At 38.7% G+C, this 24,445-nt stretch overlaps 1 protein-coding gene across 1 annotated transcript in view; it reads left to right on the top strand.

The window, feature by feature from the left end:
* The window catches only part of PCNX2 (pecanex 2), a 293,389-nt gene that overhangs the window by 155,936 nt on the left and 113,008 nt on the right, over positions 1 to 24,445 (top strand). The window contains exons 21-23 of the mRNA XM_060242977.1: positions 1,516 to 1,693; positions 11,420 to 11,530; positions 14,680 to 14,807. Coding sequence (XP_060098960.1) covers positions 1,516 to 1,693; positions 11,420 to 11,530; positions 14,680 to 14,807 — 417 coding nt within the window. The remainder of the gene's footprint in view (positions 1 to 1,515; positions 1,694 to 11,419; positions 11,531 to 14,679; positions 14,808 to 24,445) is intronic.

Raw genomic sequence — 24,445 nt, 5'->3', positions numbered from 1 at the left:
TATTACTGATGGTTTTATGTTTGATTTGCTGAATCACAAATTGTCTAAGCCCTTGTATAACATCTATGACTTCTTCTTTTCCCACGTAATACTTTTGTCTTTGCCCTTCCCCTTCAAACTTCATTCTTTTTCAGGGATGCAAAATTCAGCAAGTATTCTTTTTCGAGTTCAGAGCCAGTCTTCTATATTTATTTATGTTGCCTTCAAAAATGACAGTATGGATAAGAGAAGTGTTCCTGACATTTAATCCACACTGTAGCATTTGTTTGGAGTAGCCTCATCTCAAGCTAACCTAGGGATCTGCATGGAGGGATGCAAAACAAAGAATGAATGCCATTGAAACAGAAACCTGCTTAAATCCAGCCAGGCTGAATAATTTGTCAAAATGACAAGAGAACACAACTTAGAGGTCTTGAGAAACTTGCCACTCATCATAATAGACTTCCTATAATTTTATACTTTTGTGGATGATATTACTGTAGCCTGGAGATACTGACACACAATTTTCCTATCAAGCTGTTGTGTGTGGGGTGTGTGTGTCTAATATAAAGTTATAGCATCTTTTCTTTGAGGTGATGTAGCTTCCACAAACCTTCTTTCAACTTCAGTGAACCCAGGAACAGAAACCCATAGCTGTTTTATTGATGAAAAGAAACTTTTTATAGATGGTACCTGACCCCACAAAAAGTCTGTAAGATTTATACTAATATATCCAACAAGTGTTGGAAATGTACTAAACACATTGGCTCCTTTTACCTTATGTGGTGAACATGTGAGATTGTGAAAGTCTATTGGAAAATGGTGCATGAAATGTTACAGAAGATCATGAAGACACAGATTAATTTCAAACCAGAACTATTTTTATTGAATATATTTCTGGAGGACTATTACAAAGAGATGTTGGCCCTTTATAATACAGCAGCCAGGGTCCTTTTGGCGCAGAGATGGAAAACTCAGGAAATTCCCACGAAAATTGATTTGGTGGGAAAAGTTCTGGAAACAACAGAGTTGGACTTCTTGTCCCAGCTGTTAGCTGGGAAATCTAAAGAAGCAGCAAGAAAATATTGGAGGAAATTCTATGCCTGGTTAGATAACCAAGACTCTTAAGATTCTCTGATGTGAACTTATTTTCTCTTTTTTCTTCCTGTACTTTATATTATAAAATTTATCTTTACCGGAGTTGTCAAAATTACTAGACAATTTTAACAAAAAGTTTATACTATAAAATTTGAAAATGGATTTTGTGCAGCTGAGACAAAATAATGGGGGACAATCTATGTAAAGAAAATACTGTAGAACTAAATTTTTTGAAAGTGTTCCTATGCAAAATAATACCAGAATGTATTGTGGGTTGTTTTCCATCCCCCATCTCTTTCTCTTCTTAAGACCAATAAAACTTTTTGAAAACGAGATTAAATAAACCAAACAGAAACGCCCTGATGTATTTGTTAGTGTCTATTCTATATATGCTAGTTTTCTTGATTTGTGTTTTTCTTTTCTTTTTTCATTTTGCAGCTGTGATATCTTACTGATTACAATTGCAGGAATGAAGCTACTGCGGTCTTCATTTTGTAATCCCATCCACCAGTTTATTACATTGAGCTTTACTGTGATCTTCTTCCACTTTGACTACCAAGATATCTCTGAGAACTTCTTGATGGATTTCTTTGTGATGTCCATTGTGTTTAATAAGGCAAGTGAATTGATCTGAAAGTTCTGTTGTAATTTTGAATACCACTGTTCTTCCATCTTAGATTCTTCTTTTCTTTAAAACGCAGTTTTCTTAAACTGCTGAACTAATTCTGTATATCTAATTTTTTAAATTTTAATTTTTGAATACCTTCTCAAAGAACAGCAAGAATGCAAGCATATTCCTCTGTATCATCAGAAAAAACAGTAAGAGTAAAATGTCTTTGAAATGTGATGCTGACTTCTATGTTGACATGATGCTGCAGAAATTCACAGCTGTAGAGCAACTTTTAGAAATAGAATAATTAATGAATTGGAACGTGACTTCCTGGATCACTTGTGAAGGTCAGCCTGCCAGACTAATTGCTTGAATTTTTCTTTATCTCTTTAGTATTTCTTGATTTTTGCTCAGCAACCTCTTAGAGGAAATTACTCCCTTATTTAATTTGTGTTTAATCTCTAATGTCTGACTTTCTTTCCCACTTGTTTTCAGGTCATTATACCCTGTTTATGTCCCTTAAAATATGACATAAATGATAGCTAGGTGCAATGCTTCAAAATTACATAGGAATCTAAATCCAGAGAGGTAGCTGTGTTAGTCTATTGCAGACAAAAAAAAATCTTGTAGCATGTTAAAGACTACCAAATTTTATTTCTGCAGTAAGTTTTTGTCCACCAGAGCCCATTTTTTAAGATGCACTGTTGCTGAATGTTCCTTTTTGTGCTTTGCATTTAAAGTACATGAAGTAATACACATAACTGTGTGGGGCCAACATGTCCAGCATCAAAAATTATCTGTGTCACTAGATATGGACAGATACACAACACTTTCAATGTAGATTACCTAATGGTAAAACATGTCAATAGTGCCAGCACCCAAAGTTTCTGGGGATTAGAGTGGCTCCTAAGAATACAGAAATTGCTCATCATGTTATGACATAATAACTAAATTCTATACTGTCAGGTCACTTGATATCCCTGAGACTGTACAGTTCTGATGGGGTGGATCCCTCCATTGTTGGGATACTGTGTCATTTACCTCCTAGAAAATTCAAAAGGTGAATGATTACAGTAGTGCAATATCCAGTGATATATATTTCAGTAAGCAATATATTTGGACTAGGCCAAATATCTTGTGTGTAGTTCCTGGGAGTGTGTGCATTTTGACCACTGAACTGCCATTTTAGATACTGGAGTCCTCACAAATACATTACAGCTTTCAGTGATAACTACCATTCTAGCAGTTGTTTAGGTTTAGAATTTACAAATATGAGTTTATTCTAGACATCTGAAGCAAAAGTAAGAATGTTTGTTTAAAAAAGCAGAAGTCAAGTGCACCTTTAAGACCAACCAATTTTTATTTAGAACATAAGCTTTCATATGCTCTTAAGCACACTTCATCAGACAAGGAATCCAGCACAGTGAGCAGAGCCATACATAGCTGAGCAGAGCCGTACATAGCTGGTAGGCAGTGGCCCAGAATGCAACATGGTACAGATTTAAGAACCAATGACAGTGAAGTAAAATTATCTGGTAGGCAGTGGTTTAGAATGTAAAATGGTACAATGACAGAATAGTAAAATTAACAAATTGAGCAAACCTTTGATCTGAGTAGCATGAGCATGCGAAAGCAACAAAACAGTAGTACGTCAAAATGTGAGATTGTCTGTCAATGACAATGGGAGATGGGTTCAATATATGTAATGGGATAAGCAACCAAAGTCACTGTTTGAGTGTGTCAGTACAGCTAAAAGAGAAATACATTGGATAGTGATGTTCTTGAAAGCATATGTAATGAGATATACAGCCAATATCCCTATTTTGAGAATGTCAATACAAATAATTATACTGATACACAATTCTAAAAGAGAAATGCATTGGAATACTGTGGATGTATAGCTATACTCATTGAGAGTGGGTTTAGCATCTGTAATGAGATAAAAAACCAATATCCCTGTTCAGTCCTGGGGAGGTGTTTGTTCCAAGTTTCATAATAATTTGTAATTCAGCAATTTCTCTCTCCATTCTATATCTGTCAAATTGCCTGTAGGGTGAATGATATTGATGACAGCTAAGAATGAAAATAGTCTGTACAGAATTGTAGTAAAAATTGTTTATAGGGCAGGATGCTGGGATAATGAGTTAAGCTACGATACTGGCATTAAGGAGGAAATTAGAGGCTTGCACTGGGGGTATAAAAACAATTATAAGATTTTGCAGATTGTCACATTTTCAGATTATTATATTGTTATATGGATTTAATCCCCAAGAGTTTTTGAATGGCGTGGGCTGGCCTTCTAAATGGATCATTTGGGAGTAATGACACTTTTGTGGAATACCTATACATATATGTTTCCTGTTTGGTCAGTAGCAGTATACCCATCTTGTTTTCAAACTCTTTGTGGTCTACTCTGCTTCAGAAAAAGAACTGACAGCTTCAATCAATGCACAACTCAGTCACTGTAATGTTCACAACTATTCTTAAAAGAGATAGAAAACACATTTTTACTGCCACCACCTTTGGCAATGTAGAAATAACTCTGAAAGTGACAGCCAGGAACTTGTTATTCACTGAAGGTGTGAATTTTTCCATGTCTGAATGGCAAGGCTTTTTCTTTAGTGTCATAAGCCAGTATAATTATCTTGATCTAAGAAGAAGAAGGTACATCTAAACAATGGTTGAGAGAACATTTCCATTTTATCCTGCTAGCCAAAGATAAAAATAGCAGACATTCCCAGTCTTACTCTATCAGTTGAATTTTTTTTAATATGTCATCGGTAATGAGGCTTTGTAATATATTCTTTCCTCCTTTATTTCTACTCTTATATTAATGAAATCTGGTTGGATCCTAGGATGCCAAATCAACATACCTGCTTTATTGAACAAATAAGGGCACTGGAGCCCAAATGCCAATTCCCAGTGCTCCCTCCCCATGTTAGTAAAAGGGTAAAGCAGCGAGTCGTTACTGACCCATGGGGTGACGTCACATTAGACATTTCCTTGTACTGGAATGATTTAGATAAATCAGCAATGTTGGCTTTCCCCCTCCTTTTCAATATGGAAAAAAACTGATTAAATGGCACTTGCCTTTACCAAGAAAAGGAACATGAAGACTATATACAAAGCCTCTATATTTCTTTAGCAAGCTTTCCCCTTAGCTGTTTTCCTTCACTAAATGACAAAACATGTACTAGGTTTCTTGGATGTAAGAAGAAGTGTCAAGTGGAGGAAAGTTGGTGTCAGTCAGAGTAAACACTACTGACTTTGATACACCAATGGTATGATTTGGGATAAAGATGATTCATGTGATCAACAACAAACATAGGGTTGGGAATCCCGTGTTTGTTGTAGAATGTGTAGTTTCCTTGAGGACTGTAGTAGAATTTGCATTGTGGTGGTGATGTAAGATTTAAGATTACCACAGAAACTTACTGGTATCTATTTCCCCCCACAAATGCCTAGTGGATTCAGAAGCCCTTTCTACTCACCCAAGGTTTGTAATAAAGTGTTAGCAAGATAACGATAACAAAATGGAACCAAGTTGTCATTTTAAATCTTAGTTTTACATTTTGGCGCAGAATGTTTTGCTACATGCTTTATACGTTCTAATTAACTGTTGTCCTTTTGCAATTGTGTGTTTGACTCTGATTGGCAATCAAGGTCAAAACCTGTCAGAATTTCTTATGAAAAATATTACAAAATGAGTCTGTCAGCTTAATTTGGCTTAAAACAACAACACAATAAGTAGAAACAATGGTGACACAGTATAAATAGAAGTCCAAAAAGCTACTGTGCCAAAAAATGCCAAACACTTAATGCAAAATACAAAAATTATATCATAAGAGTGAATAAGCATCCAAAAATTCATACATGAGTAATAAAATTAATAGTCCTATTCACAAAGTCCCATGCAGAATATATCAATTTCATTGGTGACTCCAAAGAACTTCATTGAGCAATACTACTCCAAAGTAATAAAAAAAGCAGAGTCCTTCCACTCATGTTGGCTTCCAAAGGAAAATTCACCTTCACATGATCACCTGCTTGTTACCACGTTCTGCTGCATTACAGCTTCTTTGCAGCATTGCGGCTGTCACTTAAGAAATTGAAAATGAGCGTATAAGAGAAATCGTTTGGAGGACTTTGTAAGTTGGCTTATGAAGAAGCTGCAACACAGCGGAACATGATAACAAGACGGTGATCATGTAAAGGTGAATTTTCCTTTGGAAGCCAACATAGCGGATGGACTCCACTTTTTGGATTACTTTGGAGTAGTATTGCTCAATGAAGATTTGTGAAGTTCTTTGGAGTCACCCAATGACATTGATTTATTCTGCATGGGACTTTGTATATAGGACTATTGATTTTATTACTCATGTATGAATTTTTAGATGCTTATGCACTCTTATAATAGATATAATTTTTGTATTTTGCATTAAGTGTTTGGCATTTTTTAGCGCAGTTGTTTTTTAGACTTCAGCTTGATTTGGTGAGCTGGAAGCCAACTGCTGGGGTCTTTCTTGGAGTGGGGAAGAAGGAATTTCATGAACAATTGCAAGATTTTACTACAACCAAAACAAATTTAAGGATAATATTTCCATTCTGATATAAAGATTAGTGTGTGGTTATCTAAAAATTGCAGTCTCTATCTAAATGTTAAATTTGGATCTTGCAGAGCAATCCTAAAGCTCACTTTTTAGCTACCAGAAGCAAAACTGAAGCAGGTCTAGAACCTCCAGGACCTAGGAGCAGTCCTGTAACCACACACCTGGTGTTGAAACCAGTTGTATATACTAGGTCAGGAAAGACTGCACAGAAAGGCATGGTGCTGTGGAACAGCACACATTTTCCTCATCAGTTGTCTGCAATTCAAGCTCTGTATATGCTTAACTACCAAACACATCTGGAAGGAGCCACAGGCACATTTGCACCATGAGTCCCTGTCACAAAGGTCACCCAACCCAACCTGGCCAGGTAACCTAGGCAGGTTAACAAATTACAAACAGCTGGGATACACCTGTGTGCACCTCAGCTGTGGTAGCTGCCCCCAGCCCTCTGTTCTTCCCCCCAGTCAGGAGCCAAAGGACCAACTCCAGACCTTACCGGGAATGACTAAGAAATCCTCACAGCAGGAATTCACAAGAGTTAAAGTTCCAGTGGTAGGTGGAACCAGTCTAAGGCACTAGAAGATATTGTAAGCTGTGAAGACAAATAACCAGAATTATAAATTTTAAAAGACATTTTGATTAATGTGCAGAGATTACTATACAGCTTTAAGACCAGTGTATCTTTCAGTGAGGAGAAAATAAGAAAGCTAAATATTTCAGTTCTAGCTAAAATACTTCAAAGACAATGGTCCACAAATACAAGATGTTACCCTTCCAGTTGCAGGATTCAAGACAATTCTTCTCCAGAGTTCAGCAAGCCAATGCTGGGTTGGCTTCAGCAAGCTAAGTTCCAGTATGGCCAAAATAAGCCATGGCATGCTAACAGGCCATGACAATGTGCAGGCACCTTCCTGGCTAAGGAATGGAGTTTAAGATGTTACCTTTATTGCTAAGAGTCCCAAATGTTGCTAGGCTTTTGCACCAGTCTGGACTCCAAGGAAGTTTCTATGGTCAGATGTGTTAGCCAATGATAATCTATATGACCTCATAGTCTCTGTGCATGTGAGAGGGTACCAGAATTGTCTGCAGCCAACTACTGCACCCCTTTCCAGGTGGCTAATTGAATGGAATGCACAAAATTGAAAAGCGGACAGAGAAGATGAGGCACAGCTGTTATTGCCTTTGTAAAAGGTCACTGTGCACATCTTCCCAGCAACACAAATGAATCTCTAAAGAAAAAATGAACAGGCAGGCCACAACAGCCTGACCAAATTTTTCTGAAACGGAATCCATTTTGAATGAACCAAATTTCTTAACAGCCCCTGTTGGTGGGGATGGACTGCTCATGTTGAATGCCTGCTGCTTTGAGCTTTCTAATGTATCCATTTGTCCACTGCATTCATCAGGCTCATGACTGCTTCTTTCTCCCTTTCCCCTATCATATTGTTGGCATGGGTTATAATAACTTCAGTAATAGAGGGAGTGTTTTAATTTTATTTATTTATAGTCCACCTTTTCCACTGAGATTGAAGGTAGATCACACAATGTAAGTCAATAGATCAACGGGACTGGACATCCCTATAAACAATTCAATAAGATTTGTATTGCAGAAATCTGAAACAGAACTGAAACAAACCATGAACATTCATATGACATGTTAAACAATGCAGAAATTACACATTTAGATCATATATAGCAACAGACAGTATGGGCTGTACCAGGGTTTTTTTTTAGCAGGAACGCAGTTCCGGCTGACTTGACATAAGGGTGTGTGTGTGGCCTGATATGCAAATGAGTTCCTGCTGGGCTTTTTCTACAAAAAAGCCAAGCGTGGAACAATGGTGATATCGGGGTGGGGCCTAATATGCAAATGAGTTCCTGCTGGGGTTTTTCTACATACAAGCCCTGGGCTGTACACAGTCCATAATTTCTATATCTTTATCAAAGTGTCTTTCTGAAATATTTCATTCCAGTATACCTCTATTACCTGTGTAAAGAAGCCCTCTTGAATAATGCAGCTTTGCATAGTTTACAGAAAGCCAGGAGGATGGGAGCCTCCTGACTTCATCAGTCAAGCTATTCCACAAGAGACTGTACGTGCATGGGCAATTGATGATTTTATACATTTTCAGGGTGACACCTGCAGAAGGTCCAGTGACTGAAACTGTCATGCTGGAGCATAGGGAAAGAGGGCATCAATTAGATATAACAGACCCAAGCCATAAAGGGCTTAATATGTGATAGCCAATATTACCTGGTAACTGATGGGAAACTGGCGAAGTGCAGAATGGGAGTAATACACATCTTGCTTAGCTTCTGATAATAACCAAGCTTTGGAGTTTTTCACCAACTGGAATCTTCAAGCTGACAATGGGGGGAGACCTATGTAGAGTGCATTATTGTTGTCTAGTCATTCTGTTACTGTGGCCAGATCAGCCATGTCAAAGTAGGGGCCCATCTTCCAGGCTAGTCTGAGCTGGAGGAAAGAATTGTTGCAGTTGTATTAACTTGCTTCTCTAGCAGTAATGTTTGATCCAGTATAACTCCTAGACTCTTAACAGAGTCAGCAAGAATCAGCTGAACACCACTGAATGTGGGAAGCACTATGTCCTTCAAGATCTCTGCCTTCCTAACCAGCCTCTTATGTGCCATTATCAAACCAGGACAAAACAAAGGATTTTAGTCTCTTCCCTCAGTTCCCTGGGCTGGGTCAGCATCTAATGATACACATTCAAATGACTGGGTGGACAGACAGAGAAAAATAAAGAAAAAGTATAAAGATGCTGCTCTATGAAAAATAATATAAAAGGGAAGCCCTGTGAGGAAGAGCAAACTCATCATAACATTTTTGGACAGCATTAGAAATGGAGTTTTGAAGCAAGTCAGACTAAGTTGCGAGTTCCCATGGTGCAGCAAGCCTCCTGAACCATTGAACATTGGACTAACATGCAGCTGAAGCATGAGCTGAAGAGAGTTATTCCTATTGCTACATATCCATAAGTACAAGTGCTAGTCAAACATACATACTGGTCATGTTTCCTGGGATTGGTGGTGGAAAGTGTTGTCAAATTACAGCTGAGTTATGGTGACCCTGTAGGTTTTTCAAGCCAAGAGATGCTCAATGATGGCTTGCCATTGCCTGACTCTGCATAACCCCTGGACTTCCTGAGTAGTCAGACATCCAAATGCTAACCAGGGCCAACCCTGCTTAGCTTCTGAGATCTGATGAGATCAGGCCAGCCTGGGCCATCCAGACTCTGGGGTTATAAAAAATTAAAATATTCCCACTGATTATATTTGTATAAAAAGCATGTGTTGTTCAAAACTTCCAAAGCCTTTTTAATTAAGAAGAATTATTCATAGTATGTCTGTTGTTCCCTGTAGAACAATAGATGTTGAAGGCATTAAAGAAGACCAAACTACACAAGTAATAAACAATTTTGGATTATGGGAAAGATAGAAAGGAAATCTTACTGCAATGAAAGAATATTTGCCATCAGCAATCCCTGAGCTCAACCAAAGATACAGAAAGATAGTTCAAGTCATTCATGAGCACTGGAGATTAGGGACATAAATACCAAATTGGTCTGTAAAAAGACAAAAAAAACCCCTCTAACTGAATATACATAAAAGAAAAGCATGATGATTCTGGTTCAGTGGTGGAAATACTAAGATCTTTCAGATGAGTTTTCTGACAGTTATGTTGTTAGAGCAGGTTTATGAGTCTCTGTATTTGAAATTTTGCATTGTAACATTACAAACTCTGTGCCTTCACAACATAAACGCTTCAAAAGGAATAATTTATGCAAATAGTATAGATTCACACTTTCACCCTTACATTACATGATTCACATGATTTGCATAGTTGCACCATTCACTATGAATGGCTGGCAAAATTTGAGATTTTCTGCTGTTTTTTAAAAGTTTTGTAAGAAACTTACTGGAAAATAACATAATGGCTGTGTTGTGTTTTTAGTACTAGGGCGATTTTGTTTCTTGGTCAGCCTGTGCAGTTATCGCCATGGTCAGTGCTCCATCACAGACCCAGTTTTATTAGGCTACTGAAAGAACCTAGAAACTTACTTGAAGTAGCATATTAAATTGGGATTAGTGCATGTGGTAGAACATCACCATATCCTTGTTCAGCGTGGGTTGAAAACATCAGTCACTGCAAGGGAGAAGCAGGCTTCAAAAAATTATGTATTTACAGTATTCACATGCCACCTTTCTTCTAAAAGCAGCTCTCATCATTTCCCTTTCCTTCATTTTATCCTCACACAACCCTGTGAAGTGAATAGGCTGAGAGTGTTTGATTGGCCCAAGGTGTCTGAGCAAGGTTACTCTTCAATGGCAGAGTCAGAATTTGAACCTGGGTCTCCAAGATCCTAGTCCAGCACTCTAATCATTCTACTACAACAACTGCTTTGGAATCTGCCCATAATTACTTTGTCCAATATTTGAGATCTGTTCACCTCCTGAAGAATTCCCCTCCCATAGCATCAGGTGGAACTTTTCTTATGATCTGGCATCAAAACATCATTTCCCTGCCTCCAACCCATATCGTTTACTAGCATGGATATTCATAAAATCATGTCAAGACATGGCATCATGTTGTTTTATCTGTAATGTGTGAGGGAGAATATGACATGGAACCACCATTTTTATAATGTTCTGCCATAAGTGCAGGGAGATATGCAGTGTGTGCCTCAGGGAGGCTTTGGCTGTAATTTTCAGATTATTTTACATTTCAATTTCTGTACTAATTAAATGTCAGCATAAAAAGTAGTTCAGTTATCATATAGGTGCCTGTGCACTGAATCATGGTATAAGATATGTAAAGTAAAAGTGGGGGGAGGGGCTGAGTAGCTCAGCAGTGGAACATCTGCTTGGCATGCAAAAGACCCTAGGCTCAGTCCCCAGCATCTCCAGTTAAAAAGATCAAGTAGTAGGTGCAGTGAAAGACCTTTGCCTGAGACTCTGGAGAGCCACTGCCAGTTTGAGTATGCTGACCTTGGGAGACCAGTGGTCTGATTCAGTATAAGGTAGCTGTGTGTGTGTGTGCATACTCTTTAAAAATGGTTTTAAAATACACATCTATAACTTTTTCCCTTTCTACTTTCAGCTGTGTGACCTACTGCAAAAATTACAGTTCATTATGACCTATATTGCTCCTTGGCAAATTGCTTGGGGCTCTTCTTTCCATGTGTTTGCCCAGCTCTTTGCAATACCTCATATCCTTTAAGGAAGTTCTGATTGTTTATTCTCAGCTAATATGTATGCAGAAGGTAAAAGAAAAGCATGATGCTATTTGATAATTTATATTAAATGGTGATTTTAAAAAAAATAACATTTTAATGGAATTATTTGATCTTTCTGAAGGGAAAAACCATGTTAAAAAAGCAGCACACCTGTTCTAACCAAATTTTATTAGGGAGTGATTTCAAAGATTCCTCAACCACAGATGTAATGTTCTCTTCAAGTAGGAACTTGCATATCTGTCCCACAGTGGGGCATGAGGGCTCCATTTGCTTGCAGAATTCTCACATCTGACCATAAAGAGATAGTTGAATGAGTTTTTAACTTGCATAATGATATCAGGAATCCTGACCACCCCAGTTAACTCATTTATATGATATAAGCCCTAAAACTGCTAAGAGGCACAAAGGGGGAAGAAAATTATAAGAAATTTTTAAGATACCACCACATCAAACAGTCATAGAGAAACACGGTTAGACTGCTATTTAGCACCCAGATACATTTATTTATTTACAAAATACATATCCTATTTTTCTGCCATTATCTGGGCCACCAAGGTGGCTAACATACATAATAAAAACACATTTTTAAAAATGTTAAAACTAAATAAAAATACATCAATAAAATATACATTTTTGTTCAGTTGCACAGTTGAGTCCAACTCTTTGTGACCCCATGGACCAAGTCACGCCAGGCCCTCCTGTCTTCCACCATCCTCCGAAGTCTGCTCAAATTTGTGTTTGTTACTTCAGTAACGCTGTCCAGCCATCTCATCTTTTGCCGTCCCCTTTTCTTTTGCCTTCTGTCTTTCCCAGCATCAGGATCTTCTCCACTGAGTGCTCCCTTCGCATTTGGTGGCCAAAGTATTTGAGCTTCAGCTTCAGCATCTGACCTTCCAGGGAACAGTCAGGGTTAATTTCCCTTAGGACTGACTGATTTGATCTTCTTGCAATCCAAGGGACTCTCAAGATTCTTCTCCATCAACACAGCTCAAAAGCATCTATTCTTCTGCGCTCGGCCTTCCTTATGGTCCAGCTCTCACAGCCATACATTACTAATGGGAATACCATCGCTTTGACTATACAGACTTTTGTTGTCAGGGTGATGTCTCTACTTTTTATTCTACTGCGCAGGTTCACCATAACTGTCCTCCCAAGGAGCGAACGTCTTTTAATTTCATGGCTACAGTCATCATCTGCAGTAATCTTGGAAATGTGAAGTCTGTCACTACTTCCACGTCTTCCCCTTCTATTTGCCAAGGTGTACCTTAACATTCAAAGTGCTATGAGATTCTGTTTAGTTCACTGAAACATCTGTGTTGCTTGATTGACTTCATTGCAATAGAATACACATAGAATCTTTGGTGTTAGTATTTCTGTAATGCTAATTTTTCAGGTAGCGTTAGCCTAGAGATTTTTCTACTGTTCTAATATCTCCACCTTACTTTCCCTTTTCTGTTTTTCCACTTTCTTAGTTCCTTATGATTATCTGACAGAGGTGACTTTCTGTTCTTTCCAAGCCAGTATGAATTACCAATCCATGATTCTCTGACAGTTAACTCTGTTGACGCTTTCTTCCCTCCCTTATTCTCCCCTTTGGCTTTTGAAATTGGAAGTTCTGAGGGCAGATCATATCATATACCCATTAATAAGCTCAGACACCATTTTAGAGCACTCTCTGTGAAAATATTGGAGAAGTTACAGTTATCTACTTGATAAATATTTGTTGAATCTGCAGATTGTCAGAACATGACAGTGTTACCAGAAGAACTGAAATGTTATTTATGTGTATGAATGAATAATGTTTCAGTTCTTTTTGTAACAGAAAGATATATATATTATAACAGAAGGAATAAAGAGGCTTTTGCTCATATATAAAGATAAAGGTAGTCTCCTGTGCTAGCACTGAGTCATTACTGACTCATGGGACTCCCTTCCCCAGTCATCTACACTTTACCCTTAGCAAGCTGGGTTCTCATTTTACCAGCCTCAGAAGGATGGAAGGCTGAGTCAATCTTGAGCTGACTACCTGAATCCAGTTTCCACCAGGATTGAAAGATCATGAACACAGCTAAGCCTGCAGTGTTGCAGTGTACCACTCTGTTCCATGGGGCTCCTATTGCTCACATACAATTGTATTTTTTTTAAAAAAACCAAATATTTTATTGAAGCTTTATGTCAGAAACAACTAGTCATAGATCAAAAACAGAATAATTCAAAATACAATAGAATTTCAAAGCACAGAATGAGATAAATATAGTGCCCTACAAATTGTTTCTACATGGACAATATATAATTGCATGTTGTTAAAACAATTTTAGATATTCTTCCAGTACATTATTCCATAATTAATTTAAATGGCAAACAGCCCAACACAACTAAAGTAAAGCTTTCTTAACTTGGTACCAGCATTTCAGTGAGGAAGTTAAGCACAAGTTTAAATCTTTGCCACAAAGCTCAATGAAATTTAAAAGTGCTTTACTTGGATAACTTTGCATTCAGAACATTAGGATATTGGAAATTTTGATAAATTTTAAATACCAAGTACATAGTAAATTACAACAGACAACAGTATGGAGAAATACAAATCAGAGTGATGTTTTTTGTGTGCCTTCCAGTATGCTATACTACCTGAATCCAGTTTCCATCAGGATTGAAAGATCATGAACAGAGCTTGGACTGCAGTGTTGCAGTGGTATAATATTCATGGTATAATATTCCCTACTCTTGGTGAGAATTTCCAAGCCTGTAATGAACATGCCTTTCAGCACTTCACTGTAAATAATGAACAAATATAAAAATAAGACCCCAGATGGATCTGACCAATGGTCCACGTAGACCAACACCAGCATGGTGTCTAACCAGTTCCTGGGTGTTGTGGACCAGGGCTTTCCTGCCTCTCCCTCATGCTGCAGCCAACTAACCTCCCCCCACCCCTGCAGTTTTGTTCCTGGGAATCAGTGGACAATAAAGAACAGCTTAAGGATCAAATGGACTATCTGTGTTGAGAGAGGGAATCCCTGTTCCCTCTTCCAGAAGGTCTTCAGATGAATTGTGTAGTTGTATATAGGATGGCATAAAAGTGCAGTGAATTCATTTGTGTTACCTTGACTTAAAGTGTTCAGACTCTGCTATGCTCTTCTTTCAAACTCTGGCCACTGCTGTATTTTCTACTCCACTGAGTCCATTTCTAGGGAGCGTCATTTTTCTCACCTCATATGCCAGACCAGTGAAGTTCTGGGAAAGAAATTACAAGTAAGTCAATGTGTTATAAAGCGCATTTAAAGCATATTTTATTATTAAATATGTTATGGGTTTAATATTTCTAGTTCTGCTTTTACATTTTTACCCATTTATGTTAGCCTTGACTATTTTGTAGATTAGTAGCCATTTTGGAAAATGAATGTATTTAAACTGTCATCAAAATGTTGCAGAGAACCTGTCACTTCACATTTACTAGTTGTAGAGGGTAACGAAAAAGGGGTGAGGGAGGGGAATTCTAACTGTGCTGAATCAATAGCTGCTGACATTCAGAAAACTAAATCTATTTGGCCTTTGGCACTAGAAGTCAACATGGATTAATACAGTGTATGTTAGCCAGCTAACATTCAGCCAGAAAAGTGAGGATGGGTGGGGTGGGGAGATCTCACCTTTCAGAATATAAAAATCAAACTTCATGTGACATGTAGTCATGAGCAAAGGGGGGAAAAACAACAGCCCACTTTTTGCTGGAAAACCATTTTGGGAGGGGATAATATTTCAGTGGAAAAATGGGAGGTACCCACCACTTTTGTACTGAAATTTGCTCCTCCAAGCTGCTTTTCTTCACCCTCTCTCAAAGCAGCTTTTTGTAGGGTCTTTCACACAACATTCTGAGGGGAATGTAAAGACAAAAATGGGATCCTGGTGACAAGTTTAGTCCCTGACCTACACATCTTTGTTGAAAGGTATGCAGGAGTCCTACACATATGCAAGAATATGCATGTACATACTTTTCCATGTGATTGGTAATCCTGAAACAAAAGTGTCCTTAGTCACAGGAAAGGAGACTTGAATGCATGCACTTGCAGTCCTTTGAATATAAATGTGTTGGTGGAAGCAGAACTTGCCACCACAATCCTGCTCCTCCCTTTTCTGCATCCCCTAGATTGCTTCTCCTCACACTGTATTCTGTGCTGTTCCTTAGGGTTCCCTTACCTTCAGAAGCATCTTTTTGGGTGACACAGACAGAGCTGGAACTACAAATTTTTTGAGTGGGGGCAAGAGTAAAAAATGTGCCCCCACTTTAAAAATGCTGTGGGGGGGCAGCATCAGTGCTAGAGTGCTGCCTACCCCCACCCGGGGGGAACTTTGGGGCTGCTTTGTGACTCTTTGCCTTGCAGAGAGGGGTGAAAGCAGCCGATCTGCCTCCCCCCCCATTTAAAGACTTTTATCAGGGATGTAGGGGTGCTTTTGCTGCCTCTCCGCAAGGTAGAAAGGTGAGAAAAGAAGTAGCAGATCTGCCTCCCTCCCCATTTAAAGACCCTGGCCAGCAAAGTCTTTAAATGGGAGGGAGGCAGATCTGGGAAGTGGGGCTGCTTCTTTCACTGCCTCTGCGCCTTCTGGTGAAAGAAGCAGCAGGTTTGCCTCCCTCACCATGGTCTTTAGACCATGCCAGCCAGCTGGGATCTTTAAATGGGGAGGGAGGCAGATCAGGGCTGCTGGTTTACTCCTCCCCCAATTCGGCACTCCCCCAAGTGGCACCTGAGGCAAGTGACCCTTCTGCTCCCCCTCCCTAGATCCAGCCCTGGACACACATGAGAGATAGGAAGATCTATTCTGCAACAAGAACTCCTGCTTGTAGTTGTTTGGATCCAACTAAACATACACTGCATTGCCTACACAGTCAATATATTATTGCCAGATGATCTGAAATGACATTACTTGTACAAAGATGCAGCGTAACAAAATACTAAACATATGGAGAGTAAAATGGCATGTGTGATAGAACATCCTTTGTAACATTTTGCATGCCACAATAGTTACCTACGTAATCTCTAGACTGTGTATTAGGAATTTTTCTGATTATTCAGTAATATAAATACATGGCAGGATGGTTATGCTCCACTTGTCAAGTACACCATGTCATTGTTGCTACATTGGCATGACCGTTTTCGCACACAGCTAACCTCACAGTCACAATCCTGTTCCCTCCGCAGTATACATTTGCTACGCAAAAGCTGCGGCACTTCCTGTAACTCCGGCGCAGATGGTGCGAAATCCGACTGGACACTGCAGAGGGAACAGGATTGTGACTGCAAGGTTAGTCGTGTGCGAAAACGGTAACTATGTACAGTTTCATAAAGAGTTCACATCAATAGGATCAAAGTGCCAATAAAAAAAGAGCTTTGATTTGTGTTTTTGTTTTTCGTTCTCTCCTCCTTATCTCATAGTTCAAAAGAACATGAATATTCTTCAGTTGCTCACTAGTGCCTGTGGTTGTGTGTGTGTATGCTTACTCTTAATCATTAAAAGCCCACTAAATATCCCACAGGCAGACTTACAGAAACTTATCTCTGAGTACAACTACCATCTCCCTAATAAACCCTGGAGATAGCTAGGGGTTCATATCCCTAAAAAATCTTCAGATTTATTTGTAGCCAATTTTGTGAACCTGCAGAAGGAAATAGAAATCATTCTTAATACGCAAAATTCAAATATTTGTAATTGGGCAGAAAGAATCAACATCCTAAAGTCTTTCATATTACCCAAATTTCTTATTTAGAACCTTGCCAATAAAGAATTCAGCCAGAGCATTTAACGTATGGCAAAGTATGTTTAGCAAATTTATTTGGGTACATAAAAAGCCCAGAATTGGTATTAAAACACTTACCCGGCCAACAGCTAGAGGAGGAATAGACATTCTGAATTTGAAACTTTACTATGAAGCAATTAATATAGGCTCACTTATTAAAGCAGCCACAGGGAAAAACCCACCTGAATGGGTTTCAATAGAATCAAATTCAAATGGGCAGCCCCACCCTATATGACATGTTATGGAACCCAAAATTAGTTAAAACAGGGTTAATAACAGTAAACCTCTCATTATTCCAGTAGACCACTCATTATTCCTGTGGTATAAACATCAAGGAAAACTAGCTTCGCAAATATCCCCGTTATCCTCTTACACCAACTGGAGGTGGTCCATGCCAAGTTTAAACCCTGTAGTGTTAAACAAATTGAAGGAAGTGGGCTTCACCTGCATCAAGCATTTTGAGGAGAGTTATAGAAAAAACAAGCCTAGAGCAAAAACTGAACCAAAAAGTGCAGTGGTTTCAATACATGCAATTACGACATTGCCTGAGTTCTAAACCCATGAAACAAGCACTTATTAAAGACTTAACACCTTTAGAAAGACTGATATATCTAGGAAAAGAACATATTGGACTCACCAGGTTCTTATACAAACTATTAAGCACTTCAGAGGAAGAAGAGACTAATATCAAAAATATTGGTCTATAGATCTAAACAAAAGGATAGCTCAGGAAGACTGGGACAATATCTGGACCTCCCCGGGTAATACCTCAAACATCTTCACAGTTAGATTTCAAACGTATAAACTTATGGCAATGTGGTATTTAACACCTTCAACTCTGTACAAATTGAAGGGTTCAAATACTCCAACCTGCCTAAACAATGTAGTCAGTTGGCTACCTACCTTCATCTATGGTGGTCCTGCCCCTACGTACAAAAATACTAGAAAACTATTGTAACCGAACTTAACACTATACTAAGCATCCACTTACCTCTCAATCCTGAAATACTTCTGCTGGAAAACTAGTCTCATTTGGGCGTACCTAAAAGGAAATGGGAAATTGCGTCAATTTTATTAGCAGCTGCAAAAACACTATTGGCATACAACTGGAAAACTCCTTACACAGTAGCCCTAAATACATGGAGGAAGAAGATTTGGGATTTTTTCATTCTTAGTAAATTAGCATACTCCAATAAAGATATTTCCCCGAAACTGTATGAGAAAAAGATCATAGAACAATAGTACCCAATTGTTACTTATCTGACTGAACATGACCTAGGAACATGACCTACCAGAACTTAATCTACTTTTGATGTAGTTTATGCCTTACTATGATGGGGTGTTTTTTTTCCCTTTTCTCAGCTAAGTATCTTACCTGTTTAAGTAATACCTGGAGAAAAATTGTAGAAACTAAGAAAACTAATAAATTTTGAATTAAAAAAAATTAAAAGCCCACTAAGAACTTCTACTGTACAGAGCCAAATGAAATGAATGGGAACTGCACAAAAGCATGGCTGCAATTTTCAGCATTCATGTTAGTGAGGTGACCATACTTTACTGAGTAAGCACCTATATTAATTTATTATAGAACTTTTGATCAATTATGAGGGTATTTCTAGTTTATTGTGCAGCCTTTTAAAAACTTATTTTAAATATAAGTACTTTAAAAGAAGTACAGATGACAGGGTACTGTTCCTGATGTTTATCTGAGTCCAGTCCACCATGTATCTGTAAATGTCCCAGCCCTCTTTGACTCTATAGATGCATTGTTGACATCCTTGCCCACTTGAGTTAGTCTTTGGGGGGGGGGAGGGGAGAGTGTTAGGTTGCCCTTTAGGCTAACTCAGTAATACTTCCCTCAAACATAAAGCAACCTCTGTGTGTGCATGTGAGAGAGAAAGGGAGAGAGAAGGAAAGCTCCTCTCCTTTCCTGGCAAAATCTATCTGGTAGCGGGTGCTTGATGTAGCCGGGTTATGAGGGAAGTAACCCAGAAAGTCTCTCAAAACCTTAAGAACAAATTGTTAAAAGGTTTTATTCTATTTGAATGTGAATACAAAAATCTAAGAAGGCAAAAACTTCAGCATAAGTGGGGGTGGGGGCACACAGTTTTCTTGCTAACTAAACTTACAAAATTTCAGGCATCTCTGCTGGCCCATATTTCAAGAGGTTCCTCAGATTCAGGGAGTTCCTTTTTGAACCAATCAGAAAATGAGGGTCTACTAAAAACTAAGCTAAAATAAGGTTTAAACAATAAATTCTGTCCTTATGACCCTAGCATGTCTTTGCACACAATCCTTTTTGAAAAAAAGAGAAGGGGGAGGGAAGCATGTGCAGTATAAAGGAGAAGGTGTCATATATCAGACTAGAGGAAATTCTTCATTGCTTCCCACTGGGTTGACAGGTTATTGTGACAGATGGCCAGGTGTGACATCTATATGCTAATTATGTCCCCCCCCCCCCCTCTTTCAAAATCTGGGATGCTTACATGCTTTGTTCATCTCTATGAAATGGAGTTTTGTGCTTCACTGGAAACTCAGAATAGGCCTGGCATGTTTCTTCCTGACACACTGGGATCTTTCCTCAACAAGCACCATCATAGAAGAGGCATGCCTTTCTCACACAGATGGTGCCTGATAAGACACATTCATGCATCACCCCAAAACAAAGAATGCTTTTCTCCCTGTTTCAATGGTTTTATTCAGATGCAAACTTATGTAGATTGTAATTGATTTATCAATTAATCGACCTGAACTCAGACATTAATTGACTGAGATTCCTTTAATCAGGTGACAGCTCTAATGTCAAGGGCTTTGTGTAAGAGACATTCCTGGTGGATTTCATTCTGTGCTTGTAATGGTTTCAGTGAACATATGAACACTCATGCAGACATAATGTTAATCACTGCCTATGTGAATTTACTTATTCATACGGAATTGCTGCCAGCCCCGGAATAAAGAATTATCACTCCATACATACATTCTTGGCAGCTTGAGAGAGCAAAGGAAGCCTGAAATCTCCAGGTACACAACTTAGACTTGTTAAATTTTCAGATTGTGTATGTATATATACTAATGAGCAGCAAATGCTGTGATATCCCCCTATGTACTGGCTTGTTTTCATTCAACTCCTGTCTCTCAAGTGTCCTTACATGAGCCATAAAAAGAGTTTGTAAATTGGGTTTAATTTGTGTGATTTTGTGAGGATAATGTTTTGTTCCTGCAGAGAAAAGGTCTAAGAATCCAGCTGATTTTACAGTAACAAAAGCTATTTTTAAAATGTAGTGTTAGTCATTTTTAAAGACATTTGTTGACCTACCTTTTTTTGGGGGGGGGGGGGGGGGGTAGCAGTTAGTATTATCCCAAAATATAAAAATGATATATTCATCAAGGTTGTCTTAGCATTTATCTGACTTCATATTTTGTTTTTTATTTACATGATTTATATTCTGCTTTTCTCACTGAGACTCAAGGCAGATTACACAGTGTAGAATAAATACAATCAAAAGGATGGGACATCCAGAAAACAAAGAAAAAGGGATTTGATTATAATTGGAAAATGGAGCTGAAACCAAGCATAAGCATTAACATGATGTAACAGAATCATACTTAACTCAGCAGAAAGTACGTACAATACACAGTAGCATATTCCACAGTCCCTATTGCTTTTCCAAAATATCATTCTGAAATCTTTTGTCACAGTACAGCCTAATTACCTGTGTAATTTCCTGAACAATTCAGTTTTGCATAATTTGGAGAAAGCCAGGAGGGTGGGAGCCTTCCTGACCTCATCAGGCAGGCCATTCCATAAGGTGGGAGCCACAACAGAGAATGGATGAGTACAGGTGGTTATTGATTTTGCCCATTTGCCAGGTGGTATTTGCAGGAGGCTCTGCTCCAGCAAGTGAAGCTGTTCTTTTGGAGTATAGGGAGAGAAACCAAGGACATCAAGGGCTTTGTATGTGATAGTCAATATTTTGAGTTGAGCCTGGTAACTGCTGGGCAGCCAATGGAGTGAATGCAGAATGGGATGCTTTGCCTAGCTCATGATAATAACTATGCTGTGTCATTTCTTCACCAACTGCAAAATTTGAGTTGACTTCAAGGGGAGACCTATGTAGAGTGCATTACGGTACTCTGGTCTCAATGTTATCGTGGCATGGGTCCAGGTTGGCCAGATTGGCTGTGTTTTGCAGCTGCATTATTTCTCCAACAGCGGTGTTGGGACCAGTAAAATCCATAGGCTTTTAATTGAGTCAGCAAGAGTCATCAAAGTGGGGCATACAGTGTCCTTCAAGATCTCTACGTTTCCAAGCATCATCACTTCCATCTTGTCTGCATTCAATTTCAGTTTGTTCTCTTTCAGTCATTTAACTGCAGCAATTAGCATTGACTCAAGACCTCTGCTACATCAGCCAGGGCATTGGATAGAAGGAAATAGAACTAGATGTTGTCAGCATATTGATGACATCCAGTATCAAAGCTGCAAATGATTTCTCATAAAAGCTGTTTGTAGAGGTTGAATAACATGAGAGATAACATGGCGCGCTGTAGAATACCACAAGACAGCTCCTACACTGAAGATAGCTGTTCTCCAACAGCAACCCTTTGAGTCTGATGCATAAAGAATTATTTGAACCGCTAAGGCACATGATCTACCACATATCAGCAAAAAAATGTGCAAAGCTATCACAGCTAATTGTTCCTTAAGCAATGAAGACTTAGATTTAGAAGCCAGCAGATATCAAGATACCTACTGCTGCTTCCAAATGCCTCAAAAAAACGGCATGATCTATTGTTTCAAAGGCTGCTGATAGATCTAATAGGAGCAACAAAGAAGCATTGTCTTCATTCAGATAGACACCAGCAAGTAAAGCTACCAGGGTCATCTCTGTCCCATAGCCCAACTTGAAATCAGACTGAAAGAGGTCTAGAGCATGTGAATTATTCAAGAAGACTGGAATTCTCTCTATTGGTTTCCCCATGAACAGAAGATTAGAAACTGGGTAATAACTGGCTGTATCAATTTTTTTTTGTAGGAATGGGAGGTTTTTTAGTAGTGGATGGATAATCACCTTCTTGAGGAAGGTGCCCTGAGTTAGTTAATGGGTTCATTAATGTGGTCCTTGCATGATTTTATCAGACTGAATGGGCAAGGATCCACAGCATGTGGTGACCTTCATAGATGTCAGGATCTTGTTCAAAGTCCATCATTGTAACTGGGTTAAAATAGTGCATAAGCAGAGCTGATGAAGTATCAGACATTTCTGCTACCTGGCTAATATGCTGGCAGTCTCTAGATCATGTTGTATTAATGCTATTTTATCAGCAAAAAAGTTTGCAAAGGTATCACAACTAATTGTTCCTTATGCAATAATTGTTCCTTATGCATTTCTTCGCCACTATCAACACTACTTCATAAGTCTTCCAATGGGCTTTATAGCTTGCATTGTCAGATTCACTACAAGTTTCTCAACATCTTCTGGCCCTCTTTAGTTCACTCAGTTCCATGGTAAATCAAGGGGCTTGCTGACAGGTATCTGGTAAAATAAGTTAGGTTTTACTGCGCCAGAACTATAAACTAAGAAGTGGAGGTATGTGGTAGAAAGTACCTGAAGAGAACCATGGTTCCTCTGAGAAGCCAAGCCACACTCCGATCATAAGAGCAGATATAAATCACATTTTTCAGCTACATTCCTTGTTTCAATGAGGTGAAAATAAGCCAGTACAGACTTGTATGGAGTGTTGGTAAAGAAGCAGTTGAAATGGCATCTCCTGTCTACATTGAGCCCCATGGGAGAGTCTGTATTAGTAAGAAATTTAGCAGTGCAATCCTAAACACAGTTACATTCTTCTAAATCTGTTGTTATTTTAGGATTGCACTATCAGTTACTTTCATATATGATGTGAATCCTTGAATCTAAGCACCAGCACCAACAGCTGTTATTTAACTGGCTTAGAATTAACACTGTGTTGCTGCCTAGCTAATCAATGTTGTATTTTAATTTCCTTCTATATTTGAGAATGTAAGTTTACCAGATTCTCTCTCTTTCAGAAATATTCCTAATGCCACTTCTTTGTTACCACTGAGGGCAGGAAAACATGGATCCTGACACTCAGCATATTCTCTTGATGATCTAACAGGATCTTGTGTATTTCTTCCTTCTTGTGTATTTTGAACATTTGCCCTGTTATAATTAGCTTCCCTCCTCTATTTATTTGCCATATTGGTTTTGGGTTTGTCCTCATATTGTTAAAGGCCTTTTCATGTTATACTACTTAGACAGAGTTTTAAACATTTCCAGTGATATTCTTTTTGTTACTTAATCATTCTCATCTTCTTTAGATCCTCTTCTTCACACAAAATGGTACCATGCTGCAACATGTGTAGCAGTGCTAAAATGAATGAACATTATTTGAGTCCTCTGCACAAGAGCAAGGTTTTTCATGCCCAGGCTGGACAATGTAGCATTCATGCTGAGCAAGCCCCTGTTGAAGTCCTCTTCTTTTCCTTTCCTTGCTCAATTGCTGCTCAGTGATATCCAGGGCTTTTTTTGAGCATGAACGCACAGGAACGCAGTTCTGTCTGGCTTGGCATTAGGGAGTGTACCCTAATATGCAAATGAGCCTTTTGTACAAAAAAAGTCCTGTGTGTAACAGTGGTTACGTCAGGGGGTGTGGGCTAATATGCAAATAAGTTCCTGCTGGGGGTTTTCTACCAAAAAAGCCTTGGTGATATCAGATGGCTGCCATGCAACCCTTCCACATTTTATTCTAGCTCTTGTCTTGGTGAGGGTATTCTGTGATGCAGGGCTGGGCCTTTAGATGCCTAAGTAGAAGGTGAGGGAAAGGTGCTATGCCATGGTGATTGTCTTTTGAAGCATTCTGGGGAAGGGGGGTGTTACAGTTGCCATGACAGGTCTCTGTTTCCTATCTTCCGAACATGGTGGTCTGGACTGTAGACAATGTAATGCTCTTGGAGGAGTAAGCAAATTAATTATGGACTTGAAATTATGAAAAGTTTGTATCAAGTCAACACAGATTCTGTCCCAATAATTGTCATAACAGGGAGCCAATTCACTTGTCACTTATGCTCGTGCAG

This window comes from Heteronotia binoei, chromosome 1 (assembly GCF_032191835.1).
Source record: "Heteronotia binoei isolate CCM8104 ecotype False Entrance Well chromosome 1, APGP_CSIRO_Hbin_v1, whole genome shotgun sequence".
NCBI classification, from domain to species: Eukaryota; Metazoa; Chordata; class Lepidosauria; order Squamata; family Gekkonidae; genus Heteronotia; species Heteronotia binoei.
Note: the sequence above shows the minus strand (reverse complement) of the source record. Positions and strands in the feature narration are given on the sequence as shown.